General features: G+C 30.9%; 2 protein-coding genes across 2 annotated transcripts in view; both read left to right on the top strand.

Moving 5' to 3' along the window:
* The first annotated feature begins 410 nt into the window (after positions 1–410).
* Ggamma30a (guanine nucleotide-binding protein subunit gamma-e) lies at positions 411–9,460 on the top strand. The gene is made up of 2 exons (XM_083092648.1): positions 411–741; positions 6,133–9,460. The coding sequence occupies exons 1-2, from the start codon at positions 629–631 to the stop codon at positions 6,236–6,238; spliced, it is 219 nt and encodes a 72-aa protein (XP_082948774.1). The 5' UTR covers positions 411–628; the 3' UTR covers positions 6,239–9,460.
* A 1,804-nt stretch (positions 9,461–11,264) lies between these two features.
* Positions 11,265–27,908, top strand: part of Cht7 (chitinase 7) — a 35,047-nt gene continuing 18,403 nt past the window's right edge. Inside the window, exon 1 of the mRNA XM_083092643.1 lies at positions 11,265–11,529. Within this exon, the coding sequence (XP_082948769.1) occupies positions 11,527–11,529 (3 nt within the window). The 5' untranslated portion in view covers positions 11,265–11,526. The remainder of the gene's footprint in view (positions 11,530–27,908) is intronic.

Genomic DNA, 27,908 nt, shown 5'->3' with positions numbered 1-27,908 from the left:
AAAAAAATATTGAAAAAAAGTAAAAAAGTAAAAAAAATTATTTTACAGATATCTTACAAGATGCATGTGCATATTGCTTTTATTTATTATTTTAATTAAAATTCATAAAAAGTGTCAAGTGATTTTAATAATAAAACTGGAATATGTTTATATATATTCACATGAATCAATTTAAACATCTCTATTTCTTTTCGTTATTAGAACACTAAATTGAAAAAAGGAAATAAAGGGATTTGATGGCAATTTAAAGGTCAAAGGATATATACATTTGTATTCTACAATTCTCCGGACTTGCGTTGAATCAGTTAGCCCTGAAATGCAAATGCAATACTGATTACACGTGCCTCTCCTATCTTAATAATCGCGTTCCCATTCGATTGGCGTTTGTTCGCATCAAATGAGTCAGGCTTACATTCGCGGTGTTTTACGATTTGCCGCCAGATAACTATGACAATCCCTCGAGTACTCTCGTGGGCCAAGTCTCCTCTTTCTGTCGTTCCCGATGAGACATCGTTTGCGTTACAGACGGACCACCTTATAGGCACTTTCAGCCGTCCTATTGATTTTCCTGTGGAAGCGCACGCGCTACTCTGTCCCCGATTGCGACAAGGGGGGTGCGGCTGTAATCATGGATCCCAGTATACTCGCCACCATGGACAAGGACGCACTGAAGAAGCAGATCGAGAACATGAAGTATCAGGCGTCCATGGAACGGTGGCCCCTGTCAAAGAGCATCGCGGCGTAAGTGCATCGCGGCGCCAGCCGAATCGTCGTATCATCGTCGATTGTTGTTTATTGCTTTTCCCTGCCTGCATATTATTATTCACGAATTTTTCTGAAAGCACCGAGAAGACGTCCGAGAAAACGTTGCCTGTCTTCAAAGATCATAGGTTTCAGAAATTTTGTAATTTCTACTTATTATGAGTTTATTCTGTGAATTTGAAATGATATTTTTATCGGCAGATTGAAAATTGAACAGAAATTTGTAATTTTCTTCTCATTATTCAATATCGTTGCATGAAGTTTTAAATTAATTCTTTTTACATTTATTAAAATTTATTTAGAAATAAATTATTTACATATATTTATATAATTCGCATTTATATTTTTTGATATTCAATATCCTCGTAATTATTAATTTAAATATTAAAATAATCACTATTTTTCATGGTTCAAGTTTAATTATTAGTGTTGAAAAGATATGATTTTTTTTAGGGAAACACACTGTATAGAAGTTTATTTAATATTTATTTTATTTATTTTAAAACATTAGTCCTGCATTTTTCAGACCTCTGCTTTATTTGAAAGAAAAACGTAATTTGTTTTCATGAACCATTAACCCTCTAGAAAGCCATAATTAAACAAAATTAATTCATTTTAATCTTGTAATGATATATCTCTAAATAGTGCCCGTTTCTTTCAAATTTACTTTATTTCATCTTTATTTTATTAAGCATAAATGAATAATCCATTTATTTCTCATTAATAAAATAATTTAAATACAATATAAGCATTTTTTACATTTATATTTAGTTTATTATAATTTCGTATCTTTATCTATATATGCCACATAAAATATGTATCCTTAGTATGTATTTTTGAAATATTCTAAGCTATAACGTTTCACTATAACGTCATATACATTTATAAGGCACAATTCAATCCATCTTATTGTTAGTATATTTTATCATGATTTTATATTTTAATTTCTATCTCATGTAATAATTAATATCTATTTTTAATAATTCAAGTATATATAGTATAATAATTCATTCAACGAATAAGAACCGTCATTATGCAATCGTAATCTCGAGATAGTGCGTTTAGTTTTTATAATACGGGCGTCGTCTCATTACAAGCTTCTTTGAATACTTTAGAAATTCTTTATGTGCAAGATATGTTATGCGGAAGCTATTTAACAGTAACAGCAATTCCTAGTTCCCTAATAATCGACGATGTAATTTTCAATACGTAATCATAGAATATCTTTCCCTAGATATAAATTGATTCGCGTATAAATTTATATAATATATTGTGTCGTATAGATTGTTGTTATTCAATTATTTCTGCTCCGACAATTCGTTAGTCATGATAGTAAAAATGAGATAAAAAAATTTGATTTTTGATCATTGACCATTAATTATTAATATATACAAAACAATTATTTTTAATCAAATCAAAAATAATATTTACAATTAGCTTACCTGGATTGTAATTTTTGTCCTTCGCATGTGCATCATACGTACTTCTACGTTGTAAAAAGGCCAATCGCTCAGAAATCTCAGAATAAATTACATCATAGTATTGTATATCGATGCAGCTTACGGAGATCTCATTTGTCATGCGCGAAATGAGACTGACGTTAAGTCTCGTTTTACGTATCAAAATTAAAATTACCTATAAAACCGATCGAGGCGTGGGTGCGTTTCGGACTCTCGGCGAAGTGCCTTTTTCCCAAATAAATCATCTCTCGCACGCTATAAAAATATAAAAATATAAAGCAACGCGTATATACGTAGTCGTGCAGATTGCTGGCAGTCAAGGCTGAATTATGCTCGCGTCCCCGTATTATGTGTACATGGAGGGACAGGATCTCCTTGGACACATACTTGGCGGTGTGTGCCCGTCGCGTTTTCGCGCCACGATCACTTTCAGAGACACATAGTAGTGCATAAAGCCGCGGTTATATGTATATATGCGCGAGGTGAGGGCATCGGAAAGGTGCAATAAACCTGACGCGGGTGCGATTACTGATGACTCAACGCAACGATGATCGATGATCTAATTGAGTCTAATTAGACGATGTTGGCGGTCGTCTCTTAACGTAACGTTCGCGGTTTCGTCACACTTTAAACGAAAGGGCGTAGAAAAAGAGATCGCGTAAGGATTATTATTCACGTTCGTTACAAACCATCGAGCTAATTATATCCTTCGCGTGTCGCGCGTCGACTAATGATCGAACGACCGAGTTATTGCGAGATTAAGTTCGCAAAACAAGATCGATTGGACTTAACGGTGGTCTCGACTTTTCGTAGATAATAATTTTACAATAATTATATATACATATTCACTTATATAAATACATTCAATTATTCTTGAATATGAAATATCTAAAGTTGGACTTATACATTATACATTTACTCAGGTCTTTGCTCTGGAAAGGAAAGATTTTCTCTCTTCCTTCGTATTGATTATTATTAATGTATTATTATAATTATTATATTATTACATTTAATTGTTTTCCTCTTGATTGTTTTATTAATGTTGATACTTCGAAATTCATTGAAACGATATCGAGCGAGCAAAAGTATCGCTAATCTGCCGAAATGCGAACATCCTTGGTCACTTGCGTCGCAGTGTTTTGCAAGGTTCGGTATTACATCATCGTGACGAAAGCAAAGAGAAGGATCAGGAAGCGGTTGGAAACGTGTATTGTCGCATTATTGGGGCGCGAGATTAGGTCGATCGGCAAGAGATAGAAAGAAGGAAAAAAGAAACGAGAAAGAGGGGAGGGAAGAGGGAGACGCGGCAGGGGAGAACGGGAGCTGTTGCTGCCTTTCACCGTTCGAGAAGTCTCGCGAGACCGCGGAAACTTTTTTTTTTGCTTTCGCCTCAAAAACCACCGCGAGAACCAAGCGTCACCGGTTGTTGAAACGTTCACGGTTCCGCGTCGTTCGCAAGCGGAAGTACGCGCCGGAACACAGATCTCGGCGCCTACTTCCGCGATCCTGTTGGCTCGTCCCTTAGCGCGTCATTATGGTGTGTTTCTCGCCAACATCGAATTTCGCTTTAATTAAGAGCCGAGATCGATAAATCTCAGAAATTGCCGGACGCGAAATATCGTTCGAGATCGCGCGATGCGGCGATGTTACTCTCGAATTTAGGATGTGACCTCCTTTAAACTCGGTTGTACCCGACGCCTCTTGCCTGTTGCATTCATCGGTACGTAATGTGGGTCGTGTTCCTCCGACACGCTCTTGTTTTCGCAATACTCTGCTCGGAGATCTTGTACATAACATAAACAGTCGTTAATAATCAGATAGAATGTCTAAAAGAATCTGTAATTGAAAGGAACGATTTTATAGAAAAGAGATATAAGGGAAAATTCTGTAGTTATTAAGAGTATTAAGAGTGTCGTGTATTTATATTTTATTTTTTTCTCTCATAATTTAATTAATTTCTCTTCTCTCTTTCTCTTTTTTCTTTTTCTTGAAGATATTATTTAAAGAGACTTATAACGACGTATATGATAATACGATAAATTAAATATAAGATATGTAAGATATATGTATAAATTAATATATTTCGCATTTTCGTTCTAAAAAGGCGTTTGCCAATTATAAATTAATTTGAAGAAATCAAAAACTTAATATTATTAACGTTTACATACATCTTCTTTATCAATTACAGCATAAATCTAATATTGACAGTTTAAACGTCTCGTGAAACTGGAAATACTGGAATATCTCTTCGACATTTTGTTAACCGATAATTTCACTCTTGGTCTTCGTGCATTAAATTGTGACTTTTCCATCAAGCAAGCCATAAAGACAGATGCGAAAGTAAGACAAACTATGAATTCGAGCGTGAAGTGAACAAAATCGCATTCATTTCTGCGATAGATTCGCTCGATGGCTCTTACTCGACGTCGCGACGAGAATCGCTCCGATTTCGCGACGACTGCCGTTCATTATATAAACGACATAAATAATAGGCATCGCGGAATCGTGAATCGATAACATTACGACACGGGTGCTGGGGGGAAGGTCATTCACCCTCATTTAAAAATTGCGCGATGGACCTGATAAGTGAAAGTTCGCGATTTCCGCACGAACTCTGATAAATCAAGCACGAGATGCGATTATTGTGTTAACGAAATCAAACTTATAATACATCAAATTTATATTACACCGTTATTTAAAACGGTGTAATAAATCAAGATGATTTGAAGAAAATATTCTTTTATCTGCTATAGATTGTGTAAGAAACTATACTTTCGCTAATATTATAGGAGCTTAAATAAATCACGTTGCTTCCATGTTTTCGTGAATGCAATGATGAAAGAATGTTTTCACTCGTCATTATATATTCTTTTATTTAAATAATATTTAAATATAAATTATTTAAATATAAATAATTTTTTTATATTTTGCAGTTTCTCCAAATTAATGAAAAAATGATTAAAAATCTTTTTTAAGATTGCACTATTAAAAAAATAAATGCGAAAAGTTTTTTACGTTCGATCTGTCGTTCATTCACATAAACAATTATCGTTTAATATGAATGTTGCGTGTTTACTGCATTCGAAAATAAAGCGCGTTCGAGGCTTGAGCAACAATGTTGAACGTGATTTTCGATTAGAATTATATGCAATAAAATGCAGTGAAGGGTTAATGCTTTGTACGCGCGCGTGCTCTCGTGTATCCCGCGGGAAAAAATTCCGCGGATACTTCTCGCGAGCGTTTAGCAACAACAAAGTCCGAAAGCTTCGAGTTGTCGACGAATCTCCTTGAACGCAAAATCGGGTGCGCGAGCCTGAACCGAGTCCCTTTCACCGACATCGTCGCGTCGAAGCGAGATCGGTCGGTCGGACTCGCTTCGGTCGTGAATGGTCGTAAAACATGCGGAGGTGCGAGCTTATCGGCGATCTAATAAATCGGAGGTAACGTATCGCGCATGTACAAGCATTTCGCGAAACATTCGCTGGGAGATTCTGGAAAATGCACGCCGGATCCGGGCCTTTGGGCGATTTGCGAGAGCGAATAATGCACCGGCTGTCCCCTCAAGGCACAGGCGCGATATTGAGATTAAAATAGATTTTGATACACACATACACGCACGCATACGCATATGCATATAATACGTACACAATATATTCTTTATACTGTTTATTTATTATTTATGATTTATCATTTTAAAATCTCCATTAAATCAAATTTAGTTTGATGCTTAAAAATGGATTTATGCACCTTATTATTTTTTCTTTCGAAACGAAGTATTAATTCCATTAAAACAGTCTCAATCGTTTATTGCGCCACATCCTTAGGTAAGCCGTTAGAATAGTAACGCATGCTGCTAGATTGCAATTTCAGCATTACGCGCGGCTGACCCTCTTCTTCTTCCTCTTGGCAGAATGCGAGAGTACGTGGAAGAGAATGAGAAGAATGACCCGCTGATACACGCGCCCGACAAGAAGAACAATCCCTGGGCCGAGAAAGGCAAGTGCATAATCATGTAATCGGGGCCAACAGCGGAGGAAGAGCAGCAGAAGAAGAAGGAAGCGTGCATATAAACCGAGAAGAAGACGAACCGATCGTTCATCCGCGGCAAAGGGAATCTCAGACAGAAATCACGAGAAGGAAAAGAAGGAGGTGGAGCGAAAGAAAGAGGAAGAAATGCCGGTAGACGTCCGCTCTGGTTCGATCGCGGATTTATTCGATCGTCGAAACGATTGTCGATCGGCCGCCGAAGTAAACAATGTGGCTATGAATCGATCTCGTAATCGATTCGTCAATCAAAAATCGGGGTCTGGCGAATCGTTTACTGGATTCCATTCCTTCGGGACTGCTTTTCCATCGCGCGGCGTGCGGCTCTGACGCTAATTCTCGATTCGTGTCGTTCTACGAGGTGTATTGTCCCTCCCTAATCGTGCCATAATTCGCCATGATTGTTGTTTGTAAAGATATTTCGAGATAGTCTCGAAGTCTGTGCATCGATCGGCACGTGGACACAGGGAAATGGAAAAAAAGGAAGAAAAACGAAGAAAACGAGCCGATGATTCGATCGTACGATCGTATCGTTATTCGATTTTCTGAAATGATCGCGATAAAATGCGTGCAAAATTTAATCAGTTTTACATTCACGTAAAGAAGAATAAAGACAAGAAATAAAAAGGGAGAAGAGGAAGTCAGAAAATCTATTGGGTGAAATACTTTCACCCGATGGAAGCTGTCGTCTGAATCGATCGACGTCGAATCAATCGCCGCATGCCACGTGACGTCGCGTTGCACATCTCACTCGCCGATGCACTTGCCGTGTAAAACTCTCCCCATTCACTGATGATCTATCATAAATGCAATTTTCTCTAATGTTACATATACATATATATTATACATGACACATACAGTTATTACTATGATAATTATAATTACTCTTGTATATGTATCTCTGCGCGAATTTCTTACCGAAAATATAATATGACCAGCGACTGAAATTCTAATTCTGTTTTCTGCATCTATCTCAGGAAAATAATTATATGTAAAATATCATATTAGACGTCGAATCAATTTTGGATTTTATAAGATCGTTGAACACAATCAAAATCGCCGCTGTGGCATTTCATTTCGTTCTTTCTTGTTGTCGTCTGACCAATTGCGAACCATTTCTACTGGCATTTTTGATATGTGCACGAGATTTTAAAATTGCTAAATTTTTCATTGTACTTTCGTATTAACAATTCTTTGTTTTAATTTTTAATTATTTTATAATTTATATATATAAAGAATATTCTATATATATATATATATATTAGTGCTATTTATATGTGTATTAACAAAAAGTGAATCATATGAAAATATTTTGTTTTAAATATTTTATTTACTATTGTTATAAAAGACGGCAATATCAATACAACAATCTGCCAAAATTATTATAAATTTATAAGTCAATTTCTAAAAAAAAGAACATATGTATTGTTGTTTGTAGAAATCTTTAAATCAATTCATGATTTCTAAGCAGTATATGACAATGTAAAATGTGATATACATATGTCGTACATAAAAATGAAATTGTTTGGAATGCAAATATATATAAATTAAAAAATATGAATAATTTGATTCAAAAAATTATATACTTTTTAAGAACAAATGTTTTATTTTTTACAAAATGTGCTCAAGCAGAATTGCTTATAATTTTGATTTAATTATATATAACGGATGTGCATATAAATTTTTAAAACTTTTTTTCTCTTTTTACAGAAAGATAATATAAATTATCGTTATCGATTATACATTATATAGTTATTAATTATTATACAATTTGATGTTTTTTTTAACTTACGCAATACAGAGTTTTATTGCCTTTATTTTAATTTCAAAATGTAATATTTACAAGAGGATATATTTTACATTAACTAATTATTATATTATACGCTTTTCTTTCACAAAATATAGAACTTGCAGAATATAAACGAAGGCTACATGAATAAAACTATCAATAAAAACATCCTGCGAAAGTTATGGGTTTTAAAGATATTTGATACGTTTGATTTTGCCGAGTTTTTCGTCCAACCGTGTCTTAAGAGTTTATCGAAATCTTCACCTTATATAAAATCTCATTTAAATGATAGAAGGAGGTTCTCCCTTTTCCGTCCAATTTGTTGTACATCGCAATTACGTCAGATAGTTTAAATCAGGGGTTTCCAGTCACGAGCATATTGGGTAATCCGCATTGACATGCGGAAAGGAACGTGGGAATAACGTATAACAAATAACTCCTCACAGATGTAATTTTCGAAATCTGATGGTCGCGCTTATTACACGGTGATCGGCGATTCGAGAGGGAAAAGGTTAACGACCGTTTTGCGGTTAAACTGCAATATGCGCAATTTGTATTTCTCTATAACGTTAATTATACGCAGATACTTTACAGTTTGTTAAGAATCGCTTAACAGTTGGGAGAAAGGAGCAGCGAGGTATTTTCATACAAGGGGAAGATTAAAATTCTTATATGGGTGTGAAAAGGGAGAAGAGATGAAGGAAGAAACGAAGAGCTGGGAAGATGCGAGAGGAAGAATCGCGAGAGTCACTTTCGCCTTTTAAAGCGAAGAATGGACGACGGATGGCGCGTGGTCTTCGTGACAATTAACGACGATTCAAATTGGTATCCTCTTTCACTTTCCTGCTCTTCCTGCGAGTCATTGTACGCGATTAATTCGCGAAATGATTTATACATAATGAGACAGCGCTTCTTACAAGACATGAGCGTTACAGTATACAATTAAATGTCGCTCGAACTCAATTCAGATGCCAAAAGTGATGAATCTTGAAAAACGAGCACTTTTGTCTGTTTGCATCTAGGTTCTTGAAATACGTGTAATTGCCATTATTACGGCTATTATATTGTGTAATAGACAAAAAAAATGAAAGAATCAATTGCTATTTTCTAGAGCGTTTAAAAGGACAATCTTTTCTTGTAATTCGTTTACAAGATTCCTTCAGAAGATAACGTTTGGAGATAGTATATTCTAGAAGTAATTTGCCGTTAATGTTTCTTTAGCGAAAGTCTAACTTCAATCTTAATCACAATGGTATCTATAATTACAACGATACAATCTCAATTAGAGCAGACCAGTAATCAAGGACTATGTACTTAGACGGAAGCTCATTAAGTATGAATATCTTCCTTATATGATAGACATTTACTTTTTTTATTTTAAAAATAAAACACACGTATAATAAGATATGTATACTTTACATACTTTCAAATGCAACATTTTTTTGCTTAATTGAATCGATTATTACTTTCTCTAATTTGATTAATTCAAACTATCTCTTTCTTTTCTAATCGGTAAAAATTGCAAAAAAATAACAATAAATAATTGAAAGAGTTCGCTAACCCTGACTATGCCTGTACGAATGCTGAATAAAAGTGCGTTTCATCAGCTCGCGGTAGGACAATGTCACAGACTGTGCGCCTTCCTCACTGGCATTTTGCAACAGCAGTGAGATTTTCACGGCGAACGACAATCTCTTCGCTTCTACAATTCCCAGATGTAAATTCGATTGTCAACTTTCTATATCCTCTATATACTCGCGGGAAATCGCTATATACTTAATACATATACTTAATATGCATATGGAAACGATAATTTTAAACTTATTTTAGGAGATTATTTATTACGCTGCATAAAAATACAATATAAATTATATATTTATGTATATCATTCCCAATCGCTATGTAGGCTGATTGCACGATTGCTATCGATAACTTGCTGGAATATTTCCTCAATTATACTGCAAGTGTTGCAACATTTAAATAACCCATCAATTATGTGTATTAGCCGTTTAGTCAATCGTGCTTTATATTAAGGTTCAATTTATCTCATACCTTTATCACAAATTTTACCGATTATTATATTGTGCATTATATTTTGCATTTTATTTTCCTAACATAATTAAAATTGCGTTTCAGACAGTGATGGAAATTTCACATATATTCTCTATATAATTATCGAAATTCTAATATAACTATAAAACTTTAACGCTAACTTTTATATTTATACGACATAAAGCAAAAAATTGTAATACTAATGCTATTTTTATGTTTCTACATATGTTTAATTCGAAGATACATGCACATAAGATAGTTCCATAAGTTGCTAAATTATTATTCGTTATATCTTGCAATGACAACTATAAAACTTTTGTATATATTGCGTAAATAATTTTATTGGCATTTAGGCAACATCAAAAGTAACTGGCAAATATTATCTTACATTTACAGTTTTCATAGCAATTTAAACTATTATACTTTTGAAGTTATGGGGAAAAGCCTGTAAAAATTATTAATCTCCTTAGTACATATTAATTAACCAAAAAAGTCATTAAACATATATTTATAAATAATTAACATTAATTAACATTAATTAATTTTTAACTTTTTTAAATTCTTTTTTAATCTTGCATTTGATAAAAAGGAGAACAAATTGAATCTCAATTAACTATAATTGTTGCTTATGAAAAACATTGAAACAAATATATGAAAAATTTATATAAAATCTAGCTCTGCGTGATTGGCCATATACTTTAAATTAAATTCGTAATATATCTCAGTTTTAATATTCATGCCGAAATGGAAGATGTTATGGACAGTAAGAGTGATCGATATTCACCATAATTGCTGATGCTTTTGCCAGTGCCGATCTTTCGCGTCGTCCTGCACGACCGATTTCAACTATAGCGTGCGCTGTCACTTACTATACGCAAAATGAAAGGTGGCTTTAATTGCCGTTACGGCTACGACGACGACGATGGTGGCGGCGACGAAGACATCGTCGTCTGGAAATATGCTGCGAAAATGTGCAGCGTATACGAGAAAGGGAGAGGGTGCACCCCGTTCAGGAAGAGGGAGGCAAAGAAAAAGAGAGAGAGAGAGGAAGGGAGGGAGGGGGAGTGATATAGCTAGAGAGAGGGAAAATGAAAGAGAGTAAGATAGAGAAAGAGAGAAAGAATGATAGTAGGTTCGTTCGCCACACCAGTCAGTGTTTCCCGAACTGCTGTCAGTGACAGTTCCACAATCATGCGGCGGCGGATTTTCGATTATTGATTCGTATTGATCCGTAACGAAGAGACTCTTTTTTTTCTTTTTTTACTTTGATAACTCTGTCGCGTTGTCTGTTGAGTTTTCTCTTCGTTCGCATATTGTTTTTCCATCAATTAGACACAGTGTTCGAGGAATTTTTCATTGATTTTCTGCTCTCGGTGTTACGAGTTACGGACTTTGTTGTTTTGAATAATTGGAGTTAATATGGTGAGTATAATTTTTTATCACGTTGATTTATTCAATTGACTTATCGTCAGATTTGGATTTTTCTAATAATCATAGACACAATTTTTTATTTAAAATAGAATATTTTTTAAATAAATAAACATAAGGCTATACATTGTCTTTTATGTTACTAAAAAAATTAAAGTATTATTAATATTTTTTATATTTATCTGAAATATGATTGTATAATTTTTATTTTATTTTTACTTATATTTTCGGTTTTTTTTTAATCTAAGAACAAATAATATGTCATATAATAATCATATAATAACCGTATTATATTATTTTTCTAACTTTAAAATTATGTAATGTAACTTGAAAAAAGGGTTAAATTATTATCGCTAATAATTTGCAAATTATAAATAAATCAACGTAAATTAATTTATATTAAACTTAATTGATTAGAGATAGCAGTTTCTAAATTATTCGTGCGTTATGCAAAAAAGGAATTCTTCGGCTGATTTTTATTTCGATTACGCCATGCCATCAGTGATCTAAAAAGATCGGCCGAACAATTTGCTCCAATTTTACGAGCATCATCGAGAAAAGGAGACAATTTAAAATCGCTCTCCTGCCAGAGAAATATTTACAACAGGTTGCCCTGTGTTAACACGTTTCTTTCACACGCGGCTTCATCTTCGAGTTTGATCTTTTTTTGATCTTTTTTTTGACGATTATTACATCACGCGCGGATTTATGCGAGACATTGTGGAACCGGTCTGAAAAAAGTTTGATTTGAATGTCGGATTTAAGATAAACATGCGAAGTCAAACATCGCGATCGGTTGCTTGTATTATTATTAGGGCACAGCCTTTGTTGTAGTTGATGATAAAATGTACGTTTGCGATAATTTATACTTAAATCATCGACAATATTTTCGTTGCTATTTCGCTGATGTCGAATTCGATCGATTCTGATCGAGATTGAGCAAGAAATTTAAAATTGACAAATATATGTATTATTAATTAGTGTCGATTAAATTCGTCGTTGACGACATAATATAAATTGTCAATACAATATTTTTTGCTGGTCTTAATGTAGTTATCACAATGCTTCATGATTATTTAAATAATTGATTCTAATCTATGCTAACTCGTAGTCTCTATTCAATTTGATTTATTGGAATTAACTGTACAATTTATGGAATTTCGAAAATTATTATTATTATTATTATTATTATTATTATTATTATTATTATTATTATTATTATTATTATTATTATTATTATTATTATTATTATTATTATTATTATTATTATTATTATTATTAGTATTATTATTATGTACTCTATACTTATATTATTTAAAATTATATATTTATATACAGTATAGGAACTAATGATTATCATCATTAGCTAAACATTAATTACTTCCTTTGTGCCTAATTAACTTAGAATTTATCAATCTTTTCTCAAAAAATTTTTTACTATAAGTTTAGATAAAAAAATAAAACTATTTATTTAATTATATTAAATAATTACACAGGCCCACAAAAAAAAAAAGTGTCTGACCTCGGCATGCAAAGCATGTTTTCTTACGTATTTTTTTGCGCTGAATCCAAATCTGAAGTCAAAATGGGGGGTTCTCCGGGCCGATTTTGAGTAAATAGCTGTTTAAAGTAAAGAAATTCTGAAAATTAGTTTTAAACACCTAATCTATCATTTTTAAATAAACAATATACCAAGACCATTTGAGTCTTATTACCCAGAAGACAAAAGGCCCACAGAGCGAGCATTTTGACCCAATAACTCAAAAAACCATAAACCCCAGCCAGGTCAGAGGCCTCAGTTCAAATCTAAACAGGCTATATAACACAATCATCCTCAGATCTTACATAGAATGAGAGCCTCAGTTTAAATTTGAGCTGATTATAATTACATAACTCCTAAGCCCAGGCACACCGGAAGCCTGAGCTAAGTGTCAAGCACGGATCCAGGGGAAAAGGGGGGCAATGAGGGTGATCGCCCCCCCCCCCCCCAAGGCTCCTGGATGTATCATGAAAATGAAACTTTTTGTGTTAGTTGAGACCTTTTTTTTTAGCTTGAAGACCCTTTTCATACCAATAACATATGATACGCCCCCTCCCACCCAAGGCAGGTGTCTGGATCCATCCTTGCTAAGTGTGCTATAATCACATAACCTCCAAACCTCTGACAGGTGGAAAGTCTATGCTCTTAAAAATATTGTATTCAATTTTTTGCTCAAATTTAAACTGAGGCTCTCATTCTATGTAAGATCTGATGATGATTGTGTTATATAGCCTGTTTAGATTTGAACTGAGGCCTCTGACCTGGCTGGGGTTTATGGTTTTTTGAGTTATTGGGTCAAAATGCTCGCTCTGTGGGCCTTTTGTCTTCTGGGTAATAAGACTCAAATGGTCTTGGTACATTGTTTATTTAAAAATGATAGATTAGATGTTTAAAACTAATTTTCAGAATTTTTTTACTTTAAACAGCTATTTACTTAAAATCGGCCCGGAGAACCCCCCATTTTGACTTCAGATTTGGATTCAGCGCAAAAAAATACGTAAGAAAACATGCTTTGCATGCCGAGGTCAGACACTTTTTTTTTTTTGTGGGCCTGTGTTATTTATAACGAATCAATTAACGTGAGACTGTCATGTAAAATGAGAATTTCAGACATTCGCAAAAAATCTATCAGTTTGTGAGATGCAGCAACAATATATTCAAATACAATAGTAATTTTGCAATGGGAATTAGCGTAACCGTATACATATGCATGCACACGCACACGCATATATCGTCAAGACTTTTGCAGAATCAAGAACTCGTTCTGTCCTTCCGGGTGCTACGTGTCCTCTCACTTTCGTCGTCCGACGACCTCGACGTATTTATTTTTTTTTTTTTTTTGACATAACGACATAAATCTTAGCCGAACAGCGGCATTGAAATCGCCGAGTAATCGCGTGATGTTTTCGTCGGGCGTGGGCGGGCCTTTTACTAATACATATACATATATAATATATATTGTGTGTGTTTGAATGAACATACAAAAAAATGGATATATCCCATCATAACTTCATTATGTGCCTCGTAACGTTATGTTATAAAATTCACCTGTTCGTACTATGAAAGCGCGAAACTTTTGAGAAATAACTGTGTAATTGAATCAGTAAATTGGTAAATTTCTTTGCTTTTCACTTTCTTAGTCTCAAGTGAATCCAATCAAATTTTATTGTTTCACATTGAAGGAAAAAAGCTATGTGAGCCTGCGATTCTGACATAGTGTATAATGCTTTGTTTTTAGATAAAAATTAATGAAAATTAATGTAAATCGTTTTGCTACTAAGTTATCTGGAATTTTTAGCATTTGATTGATTTTGTCTCGCCATTATAATCTCATCTCATTTTTTATCGATTTATGACAAATAATATTTTATTTTACTATCTCTCTCTTCTTTCTCGTTGAGTTTTTTTTTTAAATACCAATACTTTTTTCTACAAGATGGGTGGAGAATTTGTATTTATTTATGCAGTTTGAATTAGAATTATTAAGTTAATTATTAGTTATAATATTAGTTACAATAACTCGCTACCTAAATATAAAAATCTGCAATCTACTTATATATAATAATACTAATAATTATATATTATTTTCCAGATTATTGATTATATTATTTGTTTTTACATTGTCTTTATTTATATCTTTCTTTTACACAGTTTATACATCACATAATGTCAAAATTGCTTTTCCTATGGACATAAATCGGATAGATTATATGTTCTAATTACGACTGTAAAACACCACTTTGCAATCACCGCACGGCGTTATAAATCTCTATCGTATTACAACTTTCTATCTCATCTTACCATACTTAAGAGTATCGAGTTATATACATCGTATAAATAATTATGATATCAAAGATAAACTAAACTTAATGTAGCATTTTTAAACATTTCTTCCAGGAAAATATGAATATTTTATTTGTGAGTGGCAAGACTGATTTCCGGAGATATTTATCAAGGGATGATTGTTTATTTCTTCCATTCAATATACAAGAAGGATATCTTTTATTGTTCAATTCGAAGACATTCGTGCCTTCGTCGCGATCGTAGGATGCAATGGATTGCGCTGAATTATTAATGAGTGTCGTTAATCGTGACCAACCAGTATAACGGTAAAGAAAAAAGAAGAAAGAACTCGTTTTCTTTCTGTTACATCCACTGGTGAAACTTCGAGGAATCGAGTTTTACAACATTTTGCCGTCAAACACTTTGACATTCACTGTTTCGTTGCTGCGTTGCGATATCCCGCTTATTTTGAAATCATTTCGGACATTTTGATAGATATAAGATATAGTAGATTTCTTTTGTATGTCGGAAAAATTTGCAAACTTTTTTATAATGCTTATATCATATTGATAAATTAGTAGAATATTATATATATAATTTTGATATCTTGTTCTCTTTTTCTCTTATTTTATAAAATAATTCTCAAATAAACATTTTTCACATATTTCTTTTAAATACTACGGTGTTTGTCTTAAAAACTTACACATGAGTATATTTATAATTGTTCATTTATTTTTTAACTAATTTTTAATGATGTTAAATATTGCCCATCTCAATACGTCTCTTTGAGATATTTATCATGCACTACAGACATTTATGCGTATTTGCATATGTAAATTCGAGAAAAGAATATAAGAAGTTCGGTAAAATTCATAACAAAAATTACCTCATTATTTAAGAATTAATAATTATAATGCTAAAGAGAGACAAAGATGGACAAATTGGTGTAAAATCATGTAATATGTAGTTGCGTTATAAAAAGGACCAACGACACACGTTTTGCTGTCACTGAGTAAACGTACGTGCAAGTTTCTACCAAATGGGATGGACTTAGAATAGAAATTCCGGATTCCAGCGGCTTTCTATCGCAATTCCTTTTTTCGCTGAATTACGACGCCGCATTGTACGTCGCATTTATCGCAAATTACCGGAGCCGAACTGCATAATGCACGATCTAAATAGGTCTTTAAATTGACATCCAAGCGAGAAAAGTAACAACGCTGACGTTAATTGATCCTGGAGCATTGCATATAAGTCAACACTCGAGGCTTACTCGTGCTTTCAAACCTTCCTATGTTTTATTCTTTAGCAAATAAAACAAGACTTAAGAATATGAAATTATAAGTGTTTTAAAATATAAAATCGAAATGTTTAGAAATTAAACATACTTTTCTTTGAAAAGTTTATGCTGCAAACATGCGTGCACGTTTAAGATCTCTTCCGCAGGAAAAAGGTAAAAGGTGGGCGTAAAGATTGTCTGTGGAATATAAAATCGCGTCTTTCGAATAGGAGTGCTATCGTGAGAACAAAAGAATGAAAAGATGCCACCCACGCAGCGTTTTATGAATTACCATGTTTTCCGCGCAGAAAATGGGTGAAAATTTTATAAATGTGAGCGAATAAAATCTAGTGAAAGTAAAAAAACATATGAAACCGAATAAAGATTAGAAGTGTGAAGGAAGAGTTAGAAGAAGATTTTAAAAAAGAGAATCACGAAAAATAAAACAAGAGAATGCAAGAAAGAAGAAAATAAAATATATGTATCAGAAAATAAAAACATATCATTTATAAAAAAACATCATTTATAAGGAAAGAATTATGCAAGGGAATGTTTTCTCTTAAATTACAAGAATAAAAACTATAAAGTTAAAAATAATTTAAGAAAATACGGTGAAAAAGAATAATAACCTTAGAATGGAATGAAAAGTTAACGTACGGTTGTATCTGTAATAATTATGAAATGAAAGGTCTTTACGATAATATGTTATTACTTTATATGCATCGTTATTATTTTATATGCAAGTATCTATATTTTTAACTACGATGTATAAATAATAATACGATAACAATGGCAAAGAACAAAAATATCTAAAATAAGAGAAAAAAATAAAACATCGTAGAAACTGTGGTTTAATCGCGTAAACCGCAACGTTCAACTTCAGCTGCTTTCCAACGTAACCTACATACATCTCACATATATCTACCTAAAGAAAATGTAACCCTTTTAACCTTCTTATTAACATGTGTGCAAGATCTTCCAGAAAAATGTGCGAATTGATAAATAAAAAATTAAATGAAAAAACAGTGGAATATACAACATTTTTTTTTACATATAAATATTAAATCTATTGCAGATATCTATTCTCCAAATTTTATTGAATCTAAATGTTAATAAATTATTTTATACATATAAATATGTATTTATAATTATATATATATTTTTTTAATCAAAATTTAAGTTGTATAATACATTATTCTCATATATCTTACTATTACATATATATACGATTTTAAAGATAAATAGTGAGATATTTGAGAATAATGTATTATACAACTTAAATTTTGATTAAAAAAATAAAATAGGAAGTTGATAGAAAGATTGTCTTCAATAGATTAGAAATATGTCCTGTAACAGGAAACCAGTGGAAGTTTCATAAGCACGCGACATCACACAGTTTCAAAGACCCCTCCGGCGGAAGTCAGGTGAAAACGGTTTGCAAACGTGCGTAGTCTGAAAACGAATCGATACGCACATATTAATGCATGTAGTGATGGACTCAATATCGACCTGTAATTTTGAAACATATCAATTCAATTTGCAAAAAATATAATATAAATTGATCAACAAAATATATTTATATAATATAATCTTTTATTAAGTATTTCTTTTTTTATATAGTTAATATTTAGTGAATAAAAACAAACGGACTTAAATCAATTATAAATTAAAAATATAAAATAAGTGTCAAGAGGGATAATTTTGAATAAATTGAAAGAAATGTGTACATGGAAAGTTAAGCTTTATAAATAATATATTTTTTAATTTTAAATATAGATATTTAAAAAATTAATTATATGAAAGGAATAAGTACCATACAATTTACAAGTTACATGTCGTTTGATGAATACGAGATACTTATATCTTTATATAAATATATTTGGTTTGTAATTTTATAGTATTAAAGTTATTTTATATTTAATCAAAATAATTATTACATATGATTGAATTAATTATCGTAAACGTATAATACTCGATTCTCTAACGAAGATTGAATGTATTCTATTCACATAGTTTATAATATACTTTATTCCTTATATTGGCGAAAGTATCGAACCCATCACTACTTGAATGCATGTGGCGAGTTGCTCGGATATAAGCGGATTTTTTACTCGGAATCGGGTGGCTTTCAGGTTGAAAAGCGTCTCCAGACGCACGGGATATGGATACGTGTTTAACAGGTTGTTTTATATAAGTGTTTTAATACCATATAATATAGATTACATTACATCGCCATCGCGACTCAGGGAGGATCTTGATCAAGATTGTTCAAGATCTCAATATTAAAAGCGATAGCTAACGGTGAACGATTGATTATTTTGGTATAATAATAGAAGTGTGCAGAACAAAGAATTAATAGTTTTCATAATTTAAGTAGCATGACTCTGTTCTGTCGAAGGACAGCAACTTGTTTTAGCGTCAAACTTATATAGTATTATATTGGCTGCGCAAAACGCATGCAAAAAACAGAAAATCGCCGAAAATATTTATGGATACATAATGCGAATCTCGCATCTCAGTTATAGAGATGTCCGTTGATTTTAATTGCCGAATATAACGAGGGAAGAAGCGATCGTTTATATTCAATTTGCGTGTATAAAACACGTAAAAAATTCGCTGATTTTGTTTCGTGGAAGGAAGAAATTGTGTTCGATGTTCAAATAAATTTTTTTATGAAAGTACTATACGCAGATTGATAATATCTCATACGTCATTCAAGGTTAATTAACTTGGAAAGTGAAATTCGTCGCTACGCGCTGTTTTTTAGGTTGCTCAATGTACCGCGCCGCGTTTCGAGGCGTTGTTCTCTTTATTATTCTCACAGCATCGCATCGTCAATTTTACACATGGAATAATGGACATATGTTTCTGCTTTTTAAGACAATCTGTGTCACATTAAATATTAAATATATAAATAATTAAACCATGTATGTAAAATTATGTTTATATGATACTTATAAATATTTATAAATATTCAATTTTTGCAATGATACAAAAATAATAACGGAGTATAATGTTAAATTCGACTATGTGTAATTTTACAAAAAAGTTTAAAATTCTATGATTATAAAACTACACAAAAATTACTTTATATTATATTAAATAATGAAAAATCAAGATTAATGTATTATAAATTTTATGTGTTTTTCTATTTATATTCCAATTGTTATTGCAAAACTATATATTTTTTCTAAATCGAATGTAATATAAATGTAATATAAATATTTCAATTAAAGATACCGCTGAATTTTTATTCCATAAAATTGATCTTGAATATAAAAGCAGTAAATTTTTGCACTAAGTGGATCATTTCGAGATTAAAATTATGTATGTTTGCATAACGTATCAAGATATTCTTACATAAATTCTTATATAAATTTTGATATAATTTATGTATGTTTTTTTTTCAAAGATCAAAAAGAGACAAGATTTAGCAGCTAGTATCTATTATATGTCAAAACATTATGACATCTCAATTGAAACCGACGGATTGCCGATACAACTTATAGAAAGCGGTTTATATGCAATGCAGGGCTAAAAATTAATCTGTTCCTCTTATGACTTGTATCTTTTATATATTTTCTTTCTAGTTTTTTGCAAAATCAAATATACTTCCTAATTAATTTTATTTAGTATCTTTAGAGGTTTGTCCTTTTCGAAACTCTGTATGAAGAGTATTTTAAAAATTTCGAAATTACATGCATTTAGAAATATTAAAAACAAAAGGTATAGTCTGTAATATCAAAAAAAAATTTTTATCTGCAAAAATTATTAAATCAATTACATGATGTTTCTGCAGAGAATAAATTAATGAAATAGTAATGATTCTACACTAAGAAAAATCGTTTGATTGTACCAACAAGACGTATATGATTGAAGGCATTTTGGTTAAATCAAACAAGAATTTCTAGTTATCATGATAAGACTTGATTTTTTATAGAGAACGTTTAATAGATTTTACTATAAGGATCTGGTTAATATTTTCTGGTTGAATCTATAAAATATCTTGTTACATTAACTTCTTTGCTTGCCGTTAGGCGGCGAGCCACTCTTAACTTAACTCGTCTATTCAATATTTGCCATGAAATGTATATAAAGAACTAGTATTAACATTAAATCCAAGGTATATTTTTTTTCTCTTACGAGCAGTAGTGCCAGAAAGAGAGCGTTAGCTCTCTGATTGTGTGTGTTTGAGCTGCATCCTCTTCTTGCACCACTGTTTTATCAGTTTAATTTCTAACAAACTGAATTTAAAATAATTTATTCAATAATCTGGATTGAATTTATCCAATAATCTTGTTGGAATTCAGAATATTAAACAGACTTTTGAAATTAGATGGAAAAAATTTTAGACGACTTGGTGCTGGTGAGTTTAGTATTATTAACCAGAAAATTTGGTAAATTTAACAGGAAGAAATTAATCAGAATCATCTGGTAATTCCTACAAGAATTCTGGTTCGTCCATTTTCCAACAGACATACTGGTTGAATCTACCAGAATTCTAATTAATGCAACCAGATTTTTTTCTCAGTGTATATAATTCTTTCTTGCATTTAAAAGAATATGAGATTTCAAAACATAAAGAGAGAGAAAGAGAGTCATTAAATGTTACACGAGCACATACGTGTCGAAACAAAGCACGTGCTTTGTATACACTTTGAGAAAAAAATGAGAATTATCGGCCGTTTCGAGTTGGAAGATATAGATGCGCAATCATATTGTAGGCAAATATTATAAGAAAGATTCGATCTTTGACTGATAACAGATTACAATAATGTGTCGAAACAATGTGTTTTTATTTTAATGAGAAGATGTAATAATGGTTACGAATATGAGCGGTTAGAGGAGTTTTGTAATTGAATAAAAAACGAAATTGCACGCGGCATTGGAAATTTTAACAATCTCTAAAGACCCGTTAGTTTCGATTGAGATATGCTTTGACATTGAAATTCAATACTAATTGGCATATATTATTTTTCTAATGTTTAAAAAAATACATAATTTATGTTGAGATAATTTATTTCTAATCTAATTAATTATTTCAATTTAATTGATGTATTTTAAACAATGGATTTAATTTTAGATAAAGATATAATTATTTGACATCAGATGTAAGTACGATTAGTGAATTAATGAAAATAATATAATACATTATTATTAATTATATATTGCTTTGCTACCAATTATTTGTTTAAATTACGAGAACGTAATTATATAAACGTGCAAATATAATTGCGTTTATTATCGTTGCACGTATCTTTTCTGCACACATAAATTTAAGATAATCCAAAATTAGTATATTAGTATATTAGTAAATTAGTATAGTATGAACTATAGAGTTATTCGATCGTAAATCTAGAAAAAAATAATTTTAAGTAGTAATGAAACAAAACTGATTGTAAGTTTGATTAGATAAATTAAAATACGTAAGTAATTTAATGCACAATCGTTAATAAATAAACTAAAAATAACTAAGAAATGATACTTAAGATTAGTGCTATTTATTTAGTTTTTTGTGAGAATATTAGACTATTAATTTCTAATAATTGTAAAAAGGATATACAAAACTGAAAGACTTACTATATAAAATAAAATATTGAATATTTTGATTATGCATTTCTTTTGTGAGATTAATTTCTGTTTTATCCTTAAAAAATAAATTGTATTAGATGGTGATAGGACATGATAATACAATCTTAGTCCAATAATTTCTTCAAGGATATACATATCGCGCGAAATGGGAATTGCCTTGATCAATACATGATTGCATTGAAATGACGAAGAAATTTTTCTTTAATCAAGAATAATAATAGTGAAATTAAAGTCAATCTTCTCAAATATAAGACGTAAAAAAATGCGAAGTTAAAGAACTAATATTTTTTTTTCGAAGTTTGATTGAAGGATGGAAGAAACTTGGTCATTGTCCTCATTGTAGCTTCATAGTTTTATTATCATTAGCAATAGAAATATCTTCTCTTTCAGAGAACATTATTAAGCGCATATTAAAGCAAGAAAAAATATGTAATTATAATCTTAGATTATAAAAAATTATGAAAAAAATATTATACATTTAAAAGATATATTCTTAAATCAATAAGTTTTATGTATCTATTATTATCACTTTTTTATATTTGAAAATTCAGTATTTTTATAAGTAATGTATTTTTTAAATATTTTTCTACCTTAATTTAGCATATTTAATTAGAAAGTTTCTGGAAGAAAAAACGGAGAACAAATTGTTAAGTCGTGACAAACGTTAAGAATATAGATTGTACTTTGGGAAAGTACGGCGTAACCATTGAACGTACAAACTAACGGAAGCTATCAGAAGAATAATAGATAGTTTCTTTTTTTTCACCGCCGGCACTTTCACCTGAACCCCGGGTTAAACGTTAATTGGCTGTTAATGAGCGCAATACTTCTCTTTAGCGGCAGTAAAAAGTTTAACGCGTGCCAGTAATTTATATTGTTACCGGACGAGACAGGCGTAACGGCCTATCAGCCGCACATTACGCCGTCAATTGCATAGCGATTCCCGTGTTCTAATTACACGATAGGGCGAGCAGGATAAGCCACGGAATGAGGAAACCATGTGGAAAAATGCACGATTGCGCATCGATGCGGGTGTAATGGAAACTCAGAATGCCACGAAACGTTTACATACTGTAGCTTCAAAGAATTACGATTTTATTATACAGAATGCATGACAGTTTGTGTTTGATAATAACTCTATTCTACATTACTACTAATTATTATGTGAGTCTTAATATATTTGTTATTATATTTCTTCAATATTTGTTCAATAACATTCAATGCTAGCAAGTTGTCTATTAATTACAATTTCAAAGCGATTTTCTAATAAATTTTTTTATTTATTTCTAAGAAATATTATAACTTATTAATATAATTATATTATCTATAATTAATTTTTAATACCGAGATTTTTTTCTTAATGAGTGTATTTAAGATAACAGCTATATATACAGTTCGTAGTAATTATTATTATTAAAATTACAAAATAACACACAAAATAACACAAGCACAAAAATAACACAAGCCTGTGAAATTTTAGGTTCTGTTAGTTATAAAAAGCAGAATAGATGAATCTGATAGGTTTTTTGATGTTGAAAACGAATCTGGCCGTAGAACTTCTCCAGCACATCAGGTTTTTGAGTAATTTGTGATTAAATAGTCCAAAAACTATTTGAACCAATTTCATGAATTTATTATGGAGGAACCTAATTTTTTGAAATATTTCTATGCCAATGGCATTGTATAGTACTAGTCGTCACCTTTCAAATCCACTTTCGATTGCCGCTGGACGATTTTTTTCGCTGAGATATACAAGTTATAAGACTGGTCATGCATAGGGATCCAATAAATCATTCCAAATCAATCGTGCCATTTCTCTATCTTACCACGAATCAAAATTTGGATAAAAACCTAAATTTTTGGACGCCGTTTGTTATTTTTTGAAATTAAAAATGGCGGATCCAATATGGTGGACAGAATTATAATAAAAGACATGAAATTTAGAAAAATTCATCAAAATGTGTAACAACTGTATTAGATATATTTTTACAGAACTTTTTCGATAATCGAACCTGACAGATAAAATTTCAAGATGGCGGATATGACAAGGCTCTGCCATATTGATTCTTATACATAAACTTTCTTTAACGTAAATTTTCTTATAACTTCATACCTGTATATCTCAGTGAAAAAAAATCGTGCAGCGACAATCGAAAATAGATTTGAAAGGTGAAGACTAGTATTATACAATGCCACTTGCAGAAATATTTCAAAAAATTAGGTTCGTTCGTAATAAATTTATAAAATTGGCCGAAATAGCCATTTTTGAACTTTAACTATAAATTACTCAAAACTTGACGTGCTGGAAAAATTCTGCGATCAGATTCGTTTTCAGCGTTAAAAAATCTATCAAATTCATCTATTCTGCTTTTTGTAACTGGCCCTTTCAGGCCTGTGTAATAGGTTTTATTTATCACAGTTCCACTTTTACTTGATTTTAATTAAACATTAATGATTAATTAATAAATTTAGCAATCTCGTTTAAAAAAATTTTAATTATAGACAGAATTCAAATTTTTAAATGAAAGTAAGAACAGAAAACAGATTGACAAGCAATAGGATTGTCATTAATGGATAATACTAAAGCATGGTATTACAGTTTTTTAAACGTGCAAATAAATAAACTGCAACTTCGATGGAATTTATTAAATGAAATTATTGGCTGAATAAATTATTGACTTGTTATGTTATGTTTTGCAGTATAAGATATTCTGCCTGTTCAAAGTTAATATTTTTATAGTAATTTGTGTTTTTAAAATAGTATTTTTGTAGTTATACTCAGTAAAATTTATATATAAAAATATAATTAAATTAAAAAGTATCAAAATTGTGTCAAAAATTAAATACTATCTCTCATGACATATATGATTATTAATGGTTTTGTAAAAAGAAATTATATATGTCAAGTACAAGACAATTTTATTCAATATAGGAAAAGATACTCTATTGTCAATCTCAGTGTGAATTTTCAAGTGTAAATATATAAATTAATGCTGATAAAGCAAGATAATAATCAGTTGTAGCTAAATGTACAAATTATGTTATTGTATGACGAAAAAAAAATGAAAATCGAAAATGAACGTTCTAAGATCGCCGTGAAAAAGAAGAGAAGAATCATATCTCACATTACAATAAATACGCTTCACATACAGCATTTCTAATTGTTACATCAATGTGAAACATAGATTACCGTTAATGCGTCAAATATATATGCATAATGCCTCGCCTTTCAAGTTTTCATAATCGATGCACCGCGACGAGAATTATTGCTCAGCTCGCGTAAAACGTTTAGCTATTAATATCATTCTAACAAATCAGGTTACGATTTACATTTAATTATTGCGAATTCTTTTATAATTTGCCTGAGTAGATCCAATGAAATTATTACATTGTCGACACATAAGATTTATACATGTTTTCGAATGCACGAATGCACGAAGATGATACTGCCGGTATTGATGAAACTGTATAAACAATGTTATATAAAGACGTTCATAAATCATATAAAATAATTTCTTGATATGTGTTCGAGCCATAAAATGCAAAACAAGGGTAAAGAATCCCTTCCATACAGGAAGAATATATAAGTGAGTAGCATTATATAATTATGCTTTTTCTATGTTTATCCTTGACACTTGTGGTGTTAACAATTACAAAATTATTAATAATAAAATAATATTATTAAAAAATAATTATATTACTAATAAAGTAATATTACTAGTACAATAATTTATTATAAATATATCATATATAAAGACTCATAAAAACTTAATTTTTCTATTTTTTAAAGATACTTAATTAAAATATAACAAGATAAATAATAGCGTTGTAAAAAATTTTTCTAAAAAAATTTACTTCAATTTTGAAATATAGTTTGAGCAAAAATATGGATCTACTTAGGCAAATTATAAAAGAATTTGCAATAATTAAATGTAAATTGTAACCTGATATATCCTTATTAGATGATTGATGAGCAAATATGTAATAGTATTGATTCTAGGACGTCGCATAAATCCATCAAGAATATTTCCCTATGGGTTTAATTTTTACTAATTATAAGTTAGATATAAAAGTCGCTAGTTAGAAAGTCTAAGCAGTTAACGCTGAATCTCCGCTATAAAAAAAAATTTTACATGTAGGAGAAATACACCGGTTCTGTGAAAATCGTGTTTTTGCTTTACGTATTGAGCTTTCACTATATATTTGACACCTGACACTATATTAGAAATAACTATGTTATCTCTACAGGCTATTCTATGAAGTAGTAAAGATTAACATACAATATATTTAAGGAGGAATTGCACCAATCAGTTACTTTGCGAAATGTCAAATTCATAAATCTTGAAATGTATTAGATTGATTAACTTTTGATGTAGATGATTAGAATAATTTTTTTTTAAACAAAGATATATATATATATATATATATATATATATATATATATATATTGTATTTTATTGTACATAATGATATGTTAACATATTTTTGTATAAATTGATAATTTTGTTTATTTAAATATTGATATTACAATATTGTGTTTTTTAATATCTTGACATGGCAAAAATTCTTTAACTTTATAGACAATACATACTCTGAGATATTATAAGAAGCAACGATTGCATTTTATTGTGACCAACGAGGCGTATAAATCGGAGTCTCACCTCTTGCGTTTCGATGTGCTAAATTTGTATCTCTGATTTTAATCTTTAGCCGATTGCAAAAACCATGATAGTGACGAACCATGTAACGACGCTAGAAAACGTGTTGCGAGGCGAATATGGTGAAAAAAGAATAGAGAACACGAGGAGAAAAAGAAGCGCAAGGCTCTCAAGAGCCGTAAAGGAGGTAAACGAAGTGACACGTAAAGTGAGAAAGTCGCAAACACATGACGGAAACTTAAGATACGACTGTTTTCGACGAGAGTAATTCAATATGAAATGCACTTTGGATGTAGGAATTCCAAGCGATAGAACTTGAAAATAGAAAAGAAATAAAAAATAGAGAAAAAAAGAAGAAGTTGAAAGATTAGAAATTAAATAAATATGAAAATTTATAAATTGTTTCAATCTTTATGTTCAATGTAGAAATATATTCTTTTGAAAGAGTAATTTTGCATTTAAAATTTAAGCTTTTTCGTTAAAATTTAATCAAACGTTAAAATGAAAATAATGTTTCTTTAAGTAAATAAAAATTTTATTATGCATATATATATATATACATATATATATTTTATATAAAAATTTCATATAAATGTACTTTATACAAATAAGATGTGTTTTTTATATTTGTCTTTTTTGTATACATAATTTGTTATCATTTTTATTTTATAACATGCAAAAGAATTATTATTATAATTAAAATGCAAAAACAAACACACGTATTAGATCAAATGTTTTACAATTATTAATGAAGTGGTTGTCTAAATAGCTGTATCGTGTTATCGTGATCGGCGGAAACGTTTCTATTCTGTGAGAGAGGTCGATGACAGTAATTCAATAAGGAATATGCTTGGAACGTTCCGGAATTTGAACAGAAATAAGAAAGCTTGACGCGAAAAATAGAAAAACAGTATTAATCGTGAAACGATATAACACACAGGAAGATACTATTTATGAAAGAACTTGATTATCCATTCTCAAAAAAGACATGTTAAATCAATACTCGAAAATTATTGTTACA

Source organism: Camponotus vicinus, unplaced genomic scaffold (genome assembly GCF_025532165.1).
Source record: "Camponotus vicinus isolate PSW18456_S1 unplaced genomic scaffold, iyCamVici1.0 SCAF_2, whole genome shotgun sequence".
NCBI lineage: Eukaryota > Metazoa > Arthropoda > Insecta > Hymenoptera > Formicidae > Camponotus > Camponotus vicinus.
The sequence above is the reverse complement of the archived record's forward strand: the minus strand, read 5'-3'. Positions and strand labels throughout refer to the sequence as shown.